Source organism: Myotis lucifugus, unplaced genomic scaffold (assembly GCF_000147115.1).
Source record: "Myotis lucifugus unplaced genomic scaffold, Myoluc2.0 scaffold_26, whole genome shotgun sequence".
NCBI lineage: Eukaryota > Metazoa > Chordata > Mammalia > Chiroptera > Vespertilionidae > Myotis > Myotis lucifugus.
This window is the reverse complement of record NW_005871074.1, coordinates 9104131-9117184: the sequence shown is the minus strand read 5'-3', so window position 1 is coordinate 9117184 and position 13054 is coordinate 9104131. Positions and strand designations below refer to the sequence as shown.

At 34.4% G+C, this 13054-nt stretch overlaps 1 protein-coding gene across 1 annotated transcript in view; it reads right to left on the bottom strand.

Moving 5' to 3' along the window:
* The window catches only part of LOC102436127 (A disintegrin and metallopeptidase domain 3-like), an 80928-nt gene that overhangs the window by 7650 nt on the left and 60224 nt on the right, over positions 1–13054 (bottom strand). The window contains exons 13-17 of the mRNA XM_023751827.1: positions 8033–8228; positions 7445–7538; positions 6976–7165; positions 2506–2592; positions 984–1104 (exon numbers count right to left, since the gene is read on the bottom strand). Of these exons, the coding sequence (XP_023607595.1) occupies positions 984–1104; positions 2506–2592; positions 6976–7165; positions 7445–7538; positions 8033–8228 (688 nt within the window). The remainder of the gene's footprint in view (positions 1–983; positions 1105–2505; positions 2593–6975; positions 7166–7444; positions 7539–8032; positions 8229–13054) is intronic.

Genomic DNA, 13054 nt, shown 5'->3' with positions numbered 1-13054 from the left:
TATATATATTTGTATTAAAAATATTTAGGAAACTATTAGCTACTAAAGGCAAATGATACTGTCTTGTCAGTTTTATAATATATAAAAAAAATATATAACAACAAAAGTACCAATGATGAAAAGACATTAGTAGAAATAAGCTCTTATGAGATTTATACATGGTGAAGTTTAGAGAAATATAATATACCACATTTGTACATGAATGTTCACCAAATAAATGGAAACTTTTGGTACCATCTACTAACCATTTGCTAAAGTTATGAAAGATTTCATTATTTTTATCTTTCTATAGTATGTTTAGCTTAAAAATGCAACTTAGTTATAAATTAGCACATCAGAATAGTTAACATCCTTGGGATATAGACTATATAAAAATCTATCACCCGCCCAAACTGGTTTGGCTCAGTGGATAGAGCGTCGGCCTGCGGACTCAAGGGTCCCAGGTTCGATTCCGGTCAAGGGCATGTACCTTGGTTGCGGGCACATCCCCAGTGGGGAGTGTGCAGGAGGCAGCTGATCGATGTTTCTCTCTCATTGATGTTTCTAACTCTCTATCCCTCTCCCTTCCTCTCTGTAAAAAATCAACAAAATATATTTTTTTAAAAAAATCTATCACCCATTCTATAATTTAATAGCACCAATCTAGAAAACTCTGCTATATAAATAGTAATGTTTGAGCACCCATGGTTAAAATTAAGGAGAAGCCTAATGAAAAGTTCACTTCTAGATCTGAATTAAAAAGGTATACAACACTTTGATTGACAGTATGATTTATAGAGTAGCCCCTATTGAGTAGAGTAGCCCCCTAGCCACAGGTGGCCATTTAAATTTAAATTAAGTAACATAAAATAAAGTGAAAATTTTACTTCCTCAGTTGCACTATCTACATGTCAGGTGCACAACAGCCTTATCAACAGTGGAGATGTAAAACATGTCTATAAATGCAGAAAGTTCTGTGGGATCACACGGATCGAGATACTAACTGTCAGCATTGAATACCCAAAACCCGTCATAGAGACTTCCTCCTGGTGATGTTGGATATTCTCTACAATTTGGAGGAGCAAATCCACGAAAACATTGACAAGTATATTCACTATTGCAAACCTAAAACCAAAAACAAATTGTTTATTTTAATGTGGAAAATAATTCTTAAATAAAATTTAATAAAACAAATGTCCATGCAACATCTTTTCAAATGTCACATGAATTTCCTATTATTTATCTCTTATATTTTTAAATAAAAGTAGATAACATTTCTTTATAAAACTGAAATATCTTATTCTGGAGAGGCATAGAAAGTATGAAGCTAGGTATAAATTTGTGGAAATTTAAAATTTTTATGAATTGTGTCAGATACAAAAATTGCTGTGAGAAGACCCAACTTATAAAAGAGAGAGAGAGAAAAAAAAAACTAAAGGAAAATTTTGCTTAAAAAGACACAAATAGAAAATTTTATTTTTCTAGTAAATATCTATAAATATGAGCTGGTGTATGAATTAAAAGAGGAGTCAGAGCAGAATAGAGAATCTAGAAGTAAACTTATGCAAAAATTCAATTAAAATTAAATTTTAAAAAAACAACAGAAAGTAAACTGTAACGAATAGGACATTTAAGTTATTTGGGAGAAAATCTTGAATAAAGACTTGAATAAAGGCACATCACTTTTTCCTGGATTACTATAGTACAATACATGAAACATCAATATGGCAGAAGCCAAAGGCATACTTGGAAACCTTCCAAAGTCTACAAAATTTCTATAATCCAGTCAAAAATTTCACAATGAATGGTAAAATAGAAATACAAATGGAAAATATGACCATACATACATGCTTAAGAACTGTGTCATTAATTATTAAATAAATGAAAATTAACAATGGATTTACCATGTTAGAAGACATTGAAAAACTGAGAAACTAGTCTGGCCAGAATTGGAGGAAATGCACCATTTTTTTTTTCACAGCAAGTGGGAGCAAAAACTGGTACACTATTTCTTGAAGACAATATAATATTACTGAAATTTTTATGGTGCATACATTTGGCCCATCAGATTTTATTACTAACAATTTAAGAAATCGGATAAGAAACTCTGCTCTCACAAAATATTAGACCATAAGTTATATGTGTAATGTAAATATATTGTATGTATTTAAATATATTTCAGTAACATACACTTAATTATAATTTTATATCTATGTATAAATGTGTCTATATAATCTTTAATAAATATATTTCCAAAAGTTTACATTCTTGATGTAACGTTTTAAAAGATTGTTTTATATTGTATTTTGTACAAAGTTCAAAGCTTATGAACTCATGAGTCCTATAACAATCTTATTGAACACATAATTCATGTACATAAGTATAAATTATGGAAATTGCTTTCCTTATTTGCCTTTAATTTTCCATAAGAAATTTCCACATAAATTAATTCTGAACCTTATGATTATCCTGGAAATGTTATTGACATGAATTTTTTAAATAAAACTACACATAGGCATTACCTACCCCATTTCCACGGCAAATCATTGTGGCATTACAGAGTCGACCATCTTTGTGGTTTCCCACAGGTTGACAAGATCCATTCAGACAAACCTACCATTTTAAAAACAAGCAACAATAACAACCACCATGAAATGTAAAGAGTTGAGCAATCATTATTGCTACAAATAGAGATGCACAACATTTGTATGTATAGGGATGTGCAAGCGGAGGTTTGCAGTTGTTTGTATTGAAAAAGACATGCGGGTAACAATTATTTACAATATTTACAGATATTTGTAGTCTACTCTGTATTTTACGTACACATGACTGTAAACCTACATTTGCCCACCACTGTGTATATAAAACACATGAATCTGTTGAATAAGAGTGGTGAAAGCAGACATCCCTGCCTTGTTCCTTATGTTAAGAGAAGCATGTTTAGTTTTTGCCCATTGAATATGATGCTGACTGTAGATTTTTCATTCATGGCCTTTATTATGTTCAGGTATGATCACTCTATTCCCACTTTGCTAAGAGATTTTATCATAAACTAGAGGCCCCGTGCACGACATTCGTGTACTGAGTGGGGAGCAGGGGGCCCCTCAGCCCGGCCTGCACCCTCTCACATTCCGGGACCCCTCGGGGGATGTCCACTTACCAGTTTAGTCTATAGGTCAGTTTATCTATCCTCGTTCCAATATTGCATTGTTTTAATTACTTTAACTTTACAGTATGTCTAGATATATGGTAGTATAAATGTCCAGTTTCCATTTTCGTCTTTAAAATTACATTCGCTATTTTGTATTTTTGGCCTTTTGCATTTCCATATAAACCTTTAAATCAATCTTTCAATTTTCCCAACAACACATTTCCCCCTTCCAAAAACATACCTGCTGTGATTTGGATTCTTGATAGCATCATATTAATCAATTGATTTTTGAGAACATTGACATGTTAAGTCTTCCAATTAATCAGTATTGCTTACCCCTCATTTATGTAAGTCTTCTTTGCTTCTCTAGTAATGCTTTGCAGTTTTCAATGCAGCAGTTACTTGCATATTTTTCAGGGATCATCCTAGGTTTTAAATGCTTTTGAATGCTATCAAGGCCACAATATCTTGATGCTAAGGCTACTTCTAAAATCTTTATTATTTACTTGTTATAAAGGTACAATTACTAAGACATAAAGTCACAGGGTTGCTACAATCTTGACTTGGGGATGACCAGCGAGACCACTTAAGCCAAAGATATCACCTCTACTTTATTAAAATCACAACCCACAAAATTTCCATGTGCAATCCAAACAGCAGAAATGCATGTTTTCAAGGATGTGCTCTGATTTCTCACTCGCCATAATTTTACTAATATCCTTCCATGTCATTAAAAATTACATGCAAGTGTTATTTTAGAAAGAAATAGCGTATTGGATAAACTTTAATTTATCTGACCAACCTATAATTGTCATATAACAAGTCTTCATAACTTTTCTCTGTTATAACAAACATCATAATTGCTCTATACCCATGAATAGTTCCTAATATCAGAAAATTAATTTCACATTATTCCATTAGCAATGGATAAAAAAAATACGATATTTGACTCCTTACACATTTCCCAATCACTTTCCAGAAAATATGTGATAATTTATACTTACTTTAGAATGATAATGTTATTCTTCTCACCATCAGATATTACTTTCAATGCCCAAATGCTAACTTGCAAACAGTAAGTTACACTGCATACGTTTTATATATGTCTAACCACTGTGCTGTATATCTGAAATTAATATACTTTTGAAAGTCAACTGTTATTGAAAAATAAAAAATGTTTAAAACAACAACTTAATACTAAGTGACTTTGTATTTATGTAGTCACAAGTTAGGTGAAAAATTTTCATGTTTCTTAGTTATATGCTCAATATTATGAGTTATTTTTGCACCGATATGTGCAAAACACGTGTGGGGATGTGTTTGAGTATGCTTGTATGCACACATACATAATATACATAAATATTTTGACATACTTATATACTCTAAGATGTATTCTCTGACAAAGTAGATGTCCAACAATTCAATTCAACTCAATTCGGACACTATCTACCTAGAGTTAGAATCAGATCCACAAATTAAAGGGCTGAGGCCCATAAGGATGCCTCCACTTCAGATACTAGATGCAAGTCCCAGACCACCCTAATTTTGACCAACCATCTAGACATTGAAGGTTCCCATAAACTCCTACTCAGGTTTCATAATTTGCTTATTTGGCTCATAGAAGTCAAAACAACACTTTAGTTATGTTTACTGGTTTATTAAAAGGCTACAACTCAGGAACAGCCAAGTAGAAGAAATATAAGCTATTCGTGGGGTCAGGGGAGTTAGTTTCTATGTCCTCTCTAGGCATATTGAAAGCACAGCAGGTGATGAGTTCATCAACTTAGAAACTCTCCGAATCTCACAGTCCAAAGTTTCTATAGAGTTCACTCTTCAGCCATACCATTCCCCATCATGGAGTTCTGTTCTGTGGGGCTGGGTTGAGAGGGTGGCTAAAAGTTCCAATCCTCTAACCATTTAGTCTCTGGTGGCCAGCCCAATCCTAAAGCTATCCAGAGGCCTCTCCTAAATCACTCCATTGGTCTGTTTGGGCAGGAATGAATAACACAAAACATTGTTTGTTATCACTCAGGAAATTCCAAGAGCTATGGGAGCTCTGTGCCAGAAACCAGGGACCAATCCCAAAATATATTTGACGTGTGTGTGTGTGTGTGTGTGTGTGTGTGATGTGCACACACACATGGGCGTGTGCCATTTCACTGCTTTATTTTCTAATTAAATAATGATTAAATTAGTTAATAAAGTTCTGTGTTTACTCTGCCTTATTTATAGTAAACACTTTTTCACTTTGCTTTAAATGATCTTTGAAGGGAAGATATATTACTTTATAATGCTGTGGACAAAAAGGGGCCATATGCTAAACCTGACAAGCTCAGGAAAGGCCTGGATTGTGGGTTTTATAAACTCAGAGACAGAAAGTAACCACATAAAATGGTCTGAAACTAAAAATTATAACTAAAAGCGAGTCTTCGTGTGTATTCATGTCCTAGGCTAGAATCTTCCTTGACAGAGGTCAATATTTACCATAACTGAGCCTATAGATTGTCTTTTTGCATCTAAAATAACATACCTTAGGCATGTCAGAGTAATTTCCTTTTCCAGACCCCTCAGAGCACAACTCAAGGTTCTGTGGTCTCTGTACCAGAGCTAGAGACCACAGAAGCCCTCAGTGCTACCATGCTCCTGCATACCATCTCCATGTGCTCTAAATGTTCATTATCAACCCTCCTGTGCCCACCAATATAAAAGAAGTATGTGTCTACTTGTATTACTTTTTATCCAGTCTCACAGATTTCCAAGCTTTGCTTTCTCCAGCCTGCCTAATCTACAACCAATGGATTTCAGGTACCCCCCCCCCCATAACTTCCCCTTTGATTCTGATGTATAAAATAAGCAGTAAAACTGCTATCCTCCAGAGCACTTTCTCAACCTATTGAGATTTTTCATCCTGGCAATTGTCATCAGTTTGGCTCAAATAAACTCTTATAAGATTTTTTTCTAAGCCTGAACATACTTTTGCCAACAATGTAGCCAGTATCAGTAAGTTCCGTTGTAATTACTTTATTATTTTTATGTTAAAATGTCTTTTTGCATTCTGAAATAAATTTACTCACTTCATTTTTCTTATTTTTTAATTCTTAAAATACTGCTTCTCATTGTAAATTATTTTAATTAAAATGTAAGATAATTATGCATGTTTTTCTTTAGTCAATTATTTTTAGTGATAATAGTCTAAACTCATTTATCATGTTTCTTAATGTTTTTAAGAAAAATAAATTAAATAAAGCTTAGATTATTTTATTATTGTATCTTGTTGGAGGGTCAAATTTTTAACAAGTATATTATGCTTTTGGAGAAATAATTAGGGGAGTAGGCTAATAAGCAAATAAATAAATGTTTTACTGTCATTATAATCAAATTCATTCTAATTAATTATTGTAAGACTAAATACTTAGGGTGTCTTTTGTTGTTGTTCTTAGTATTCAGATTGTTCCATTCTAATTATTAGTGTATTATTTGATTCTTTTTTGTTCTCTGTTTACACAAATTATTGCAGACCAAATCCTAGCCTAATAAAGAGGCTTAGATTCTCAAGTGTGAGGCAACCAGTTTAAATATCTATAGCAAAGTTCATAATAAAACAGATCAGAAAGCAAGTGATCCTTTGACCAGCAGAAATCTGACCTTTGAATCTTAAGATACAGTGACAAGTTTGTATTATTGCAAATAAAAAAATCTTAATATTCTCTCTCTCTCTCTCTCTCTCTCTCTCTCTCTCTCTCTCTCTCTCTCTCTCTCTCTCTCTGTCACACACACACACACACACACACACAGAGGCACTCAGACACACACATCATATAAAATCAAGAAGAATTTATATTTACCCTATCTTCACCACATATAGTGCCATCAGCTACGCGGGTTACATCCACTTCTCCCACTGATAAAGGATTTCTCAGTTTTGCTGACATACATATATAGCCTCTAAGGTAAGTATATTGAATATCAAATGGACTCCATGATATTACCCGTGAGTTTGTCCATTGACAAACTAACTTTGCACAAAAGGTATCCCTGGCAATATAAAGCAGAGAAAAGTTCCCACGTGTCACTTACTATAAGACTAATGTTTTAGGTAAATAATAATTCAAAGTATGAGGATAATTCAGAATGTTACTCAAACCATAACAGCAAGGCTATTCAGTGCATACACCATCTTATGAAGTGCAACATATAAATTTATCTGTATGTACTATAGTCATCTGTCATTTGAATTAAGTGACTCATTGCAGAAAACATATACACACAAACACACACATTTGAAAAATGGATAGTTTTTTTAAAAATACACACTGAAAATGACATCGTTTGTTGTGAAGACAGATTCCAAATTCATCTGCGAGGTAATTCACTTCTTCTACACATACATACGCAGCACCTTTAGCAACTGAAAACATAAAGTTCCAATTACTCATCTCAAAAAAACAATTAAAACTAAAAATATGGTATATTAATAGAGAGACAGCTGGACAGCAGCAATGTCCAGTCAGTGAGTGCCATGTCCACATTTTTTATGTCACCTATTGGCTCTTTGAGAATGAGAATCACTCCCCAAAAACTACCCACTTGAGAAGGGAAAAGTTGGTATCAAATTGCAGAAATGACTGAGCAATCAGTCATTTGATTTAATATCTACAATTCTAACAATATATTCCCTTTGCACCAATCATCTGAATTTTCACTAATGTCCTAGTGTCTTTGTCCTCTACTTAGTAATCCTATTTTGCCTCTTGACATAATTCAAAGGTGCTTTGATTTGCAATTTTATTTTCAAATTTGGATTTAAATAAACAATACCTTTCCTTGTGGTTAGGGTGAATTACTGACTTTAGAAAAACACAGTTTAAAAAGGAATCCCAGAAAAATAAACACAACTATTACATTTTCCAAATAACTCTGCACACTGTTTAGTCGGTTCTCGGCATATTCCTTTATAGCAAAAGGCGGTATAGTTATTGCATGGTTCTAAATCAGCAGATACTACATCCAACGGACAAGTCTCATAAATTCCATTACAAAATTCAGGAAAATCACATGGATCTCTGCCTCTCCGACATAAACGTCCTCTTTCCATCACCTGTGAGACAAATAGAGACAATTTTTTTGCAATACTTTTTATACAAAGACAAACTGCTTCACACATGACAATTACCACACTACTCCAAGCAAGGTATTATTATCTTCTACTATAATTTAGATAAACTGTCATTATAGTTAAGAATGATGAGAGATTAAATGACTTGTCAAAGATCACATACCATAGTTCAGTACTGGGGCGGTATCACTCAAATTCCTGACTGATGGTATTAACATTAAGAACAGCCACTGTGCATATTATCCACTGAGCACAACACCCTCCTTTTGGAATAATTTAATGGGGACTAATCTATTATGAAGTTTAACTAAATATGAACATAATGGAATCAGATCATGTATTCATACCAAATGCCGAGTTCTGAGACAGTATGTACGCAATTTTCTGAAAGATGCGGAAATGTTAAACACTTAAGTCAACATCCTTTTTTAATTTTCATCAGAAAATGTTGCATTGCCTTTACAGTTTTCATGTTGACACTATTGCAGATGTCTCAGATTTCTTTGACACTTTCACACACCCTTGCCTACCCCTCCCTTGACCTTCACCACACTATTGTCTGTGTCCATGGGCTATGCATATATGTTTTTCACCTAAATCCTTCACCTTATTTACCCAGTCCCGTCTACGCCCCTCTCCTCTGACATTTATCAGACTGTTCCATGTGTCCCTGCTTGTACACCACTGCAAAAAAGAAGGAACTCTTATATTTTGTGACAGCACAGACGGACTTGAGGGTATTATGTTAGCAGAATCAGCCAGTCAGAGAAAGATAAATGCCATTTGATCTCACTAATATGTGGAATCTAATGAGCAAAATAAACTGATGAACAAAACAGAACCAGAAGCATGGATGCATTGCCTTTAAAATAGTGTTGAGCTCTCTCATATTTTCTAGTAACTTCCAATGTGAGAACAATGGGAAATTTAAAATTGGTTTCCAGTGACATAGTAAGCGGGGGCTGTTACCAAAGCAGAAGTTCTAGGATGAAGTCTTTTAAAAAGTCTGGTGCTCAGATTTTATGATTACACCTAACTGTCAGAGAAAAAGGGATACTGTTCATTTCTTTTTTTTTATCTTTCTGAACGAAATATGTTTGTAAAGTACTAACCAAAAAGTGTAAATAAGAATCCAAATAGACATGGGGATTCTATTACCTTTTTAGCAAATTAAAAGTTTACTTAAAAGTTTTAGAAAAATAGATTGGAAAGAAGCCAAATGTCTATCAATTAATGAATAGGTAAGTTGTGGTATATACATACAACAGAATATTTTCAGGCAGATATAGGAATGGTAGACTGATATATAATATAAAAATGAATAAACTTTTAAATCACTGCATTAAATGAAGAAAGCAAGACACCATAGGTCATTGTGTGGTTCCACTTACATGAAATATCTGGAATAAGTGAAACCTGAAAGGCAGCACTCACATTGGTGGTTGCCAGAGACTGACAGGAAGGGAGAAAGGAGAGCATGTTCGTCTGTTTGGATGATAAAGATTTTTTGGAGCTAGCTAGAGGTGGTAGCTGCACAACATTGTGAATATTATAAATGACATTAAATTGTTCACTTGAAAATAGTTAATTTTATTTTTTATGATTTTCACCTCAATATTTTAAAAAGGGTCTAGTAAAAGCTCTCATAGTCATAATGCTGTGGTGATACTAAATATTTACTTCAAGATCAACAATAGAAAATATCTGAAATCAGGCTATGCATATTCATTTTTCAACTTTAATTCTTGGGACTAATTGTATTCCTGATATGCTGTACTAACTCAGTTGCTAGTTTTTACCATAATCCTAAACTATTACTCAATGGACATCTTTCTTATTTCAAATAATTTTTCTTTCAGGATCTACTCCACCTCTACTATGAGGGGTTATAAATCACGAAACTGCTTCAGACTCAGGATGATAATCAGAACACTTCTCCCTAGACACAGGAAGTGGAAATTTAACTTAGCAGGATCAGGCCTGGTTTCCTCCATTACCAAGCATCGAGGCGGATGTTGGAAAAGAAATGATCTCTCTACTCTTCTGAAATATTGTACTATGGACTAGAAAACCCAGGAGGTGCAATGAGCTATCTGTATTATACATGCAGAAACCTTGTTTGAGACCTGTCAACAGAATTGTGAGGATATTCAATAGATGTCCTGAATAAGAATTCTATTTTTCCCGTTTGAAATATTCACCTGAGCATGAAGTTGAGCTTCATGAGTGTTTGTTTGTTTTCCTTTGCTTGGCCATTATCAAGATACAATCTTTTGTGACAGCAAGAATGGACCTAGAGAGTTCTATGTTAAGTGAAATAAAAGCCAGTCAGAGAAAGACAGAAACCATAGGATTTCACATATTTATATGTGGAATCTAATGAACAAACTAAAGCAACAAACTCATAAATTCAGAGAACAGACTGATAGTTATTGGAGGGGAGGGGGCTTGGGGGCTGGGTGAAAAAGATGAAGGGATTAAACAGTACAAATTGGTAGCTACAGAATAGCCACAGAGATGCAGTTTGCAGCATGGGGAATATAGTAAAAAATATCAGGAAAAATGGGTACAGGCAGCGGGGAGTCAACTCTGTAAAGTGCATGGGTGTTTGGCCACTCTCCTGTACATCTGAAACTGGTGAGGAATAGTAGTAAATGTAAACTGTGGTTGAAAAGAAAATAAAAATTAAAGGAATTGTGTCAGGTAGAAAATTTTGTTTCATATAGTATTGACTAAAAATGGGCAAATGGCCCATTGATTTTTCCCAAGAATAAAAGCCAGAATACTATTCCTTATTTTTTCTTTTTTAATTTCACAAATCTTTTATTTCCTGGCTGGGATCAAACTTTTTAAATCTTTATTGTTGGAAGGATTACAGATGTCCCTGTTGTTGTTTTTCTCATTGACCCCCTCACCCTGCACTTGCCCCTTCAGGCCTTCACCACTCTATTGTCTGTGTCTGAAATAGGAATTTTTAGGGGTGAAAAAAAGACAGGTTTAGGAAATTTGAGAAATTAAGGGAACCATGGAAGAAGCACAGGGCTGCAGAGCAGCAGAAGGTCTATATTTACAAAATAAAGGGAAGGAAGCCCCTCATTCAGAGGAAGAAGAAGGCCCAAAGGGGATAGGAAAACAATAAGGGAGGAGGGGAGGAAAACCTCACATGTCCCATGTGAGATTCGACCTTTGAGCTCAGGAGTTACTATAGTAACCAGTCTAAGAGAATAGTGACCAATCAGAGGGGATATCAAGGCACAAAGACCTACAGCCTTTATAAACCATGGAAACAGGGACTCCATGGGACTCTTTCCCCCTCCCCATGTGGGAGTCTGTGTTGTGAGATTCTTTTCCCTTCCCCACATGGGAGTCTGTACTTTTTCTTCAATAAAATTTCCACCTTTGCTATACCACCTTACTTCTGTGGACTCATTCTTCGACTCTCTCAGACAAAGAATCTAGGGAACCATCTTGCCCAGGGGAACACTGCGTATTCCAGTACAAAAAATCCTGCTTCATGTCCATGGGCTATGCATATACACATATGAATTCCCAGGTTAATCAATCTTAACCTTCCCTCTGAAATTTGTCTGTCTGTTCCATGCTTGTCTCTGGTTCTATTTGTTCATCAGTTTATTTTGTTCCTTAGATTCCACATATGAGTGATTTCGTGTGATTATCTTTCTCTGAGAAGGCAGGGGTAGGTGAGGGTGGGGGAGGAGGGGTGAAGAGATAAACCAAAGTACTTGTATGCATATACTAGAGGCCTGTTGCACGAAAAGATTCATGCAATAGGCCTGGGTCCCGGGTGCCTGAGGAAAACTGGCGCCACTCCAGCCGGAGCCGCCTTCACAGCCCTCACTGCTCTGGCCGGAGCTGCCTTCAGTCTTCGCTCCGCTGCTTCGCGCCTACTTATGCAAATTAACCGTGATCTTTGTTGGTGGTTAATTTGCATATCTTGCTGATTAGCCAATGGGAGGTGTAGCGAAGGTATGGTCAATTTCAATCTTTGTCTATTATTAGATAGGATGAATTACCCATGGACACAGACAATAGGGTTGTGAAGACCTGGGGCAGGCTGAAGGGTGAGGGGGAACAGAGGCAGGCTAGAAGGGGTCAATGACGGAAAAAAGGAGCCATATATAATACTTTCAACAATAAAGATTTTTAAAATGAATAAATAAAAATTTAGTATTTTTTAAATAAAATAAAGAAGTTATAAGTGTTGACTTATTTGTTATAAAACAAATTCCAAAATATTTTGATATATATTTTAGAAAATAAAAGAACTCATTAGCTTATTCTTTAAAAAAATGAAGTCAAGTAATGTTAAATGATATATTAGTCACTTAGTATTCAAACAACAAAAGCTGTATATGTAGAAGTATTCACCTTTGTTGTTCTACTATGCCATTAAAATTATAGTATATCTAAAGTGTGAAATAAAAATAATATTGGAAACTATCTTTATTTCAAATTTTTAGTAACTTTGAATCTGAAGTCTACATGTAGTTACAATGGTCATGTCTTTAAATTTTTTCACACATAAATAAAGTGTATGTATAAGGAATTTATAATAAACATCATTTTGAACAAATTCAAAACAAAGATGCAACTGACCAATACATAATTGTACCAATACAGTACCAAATACAATTTTTTTAAGTACAAATAGAAATTTCTGAGTACTAGTTAGAAACAAGCTATTCACTGTTATGTTTCAGTAAGAAAGCTGGTTAAATTATTATCTTCCACAGCTTTGCACTTGGATATTTGTCTATTTAAGTAGAAATGTTATTTATAAAATATTA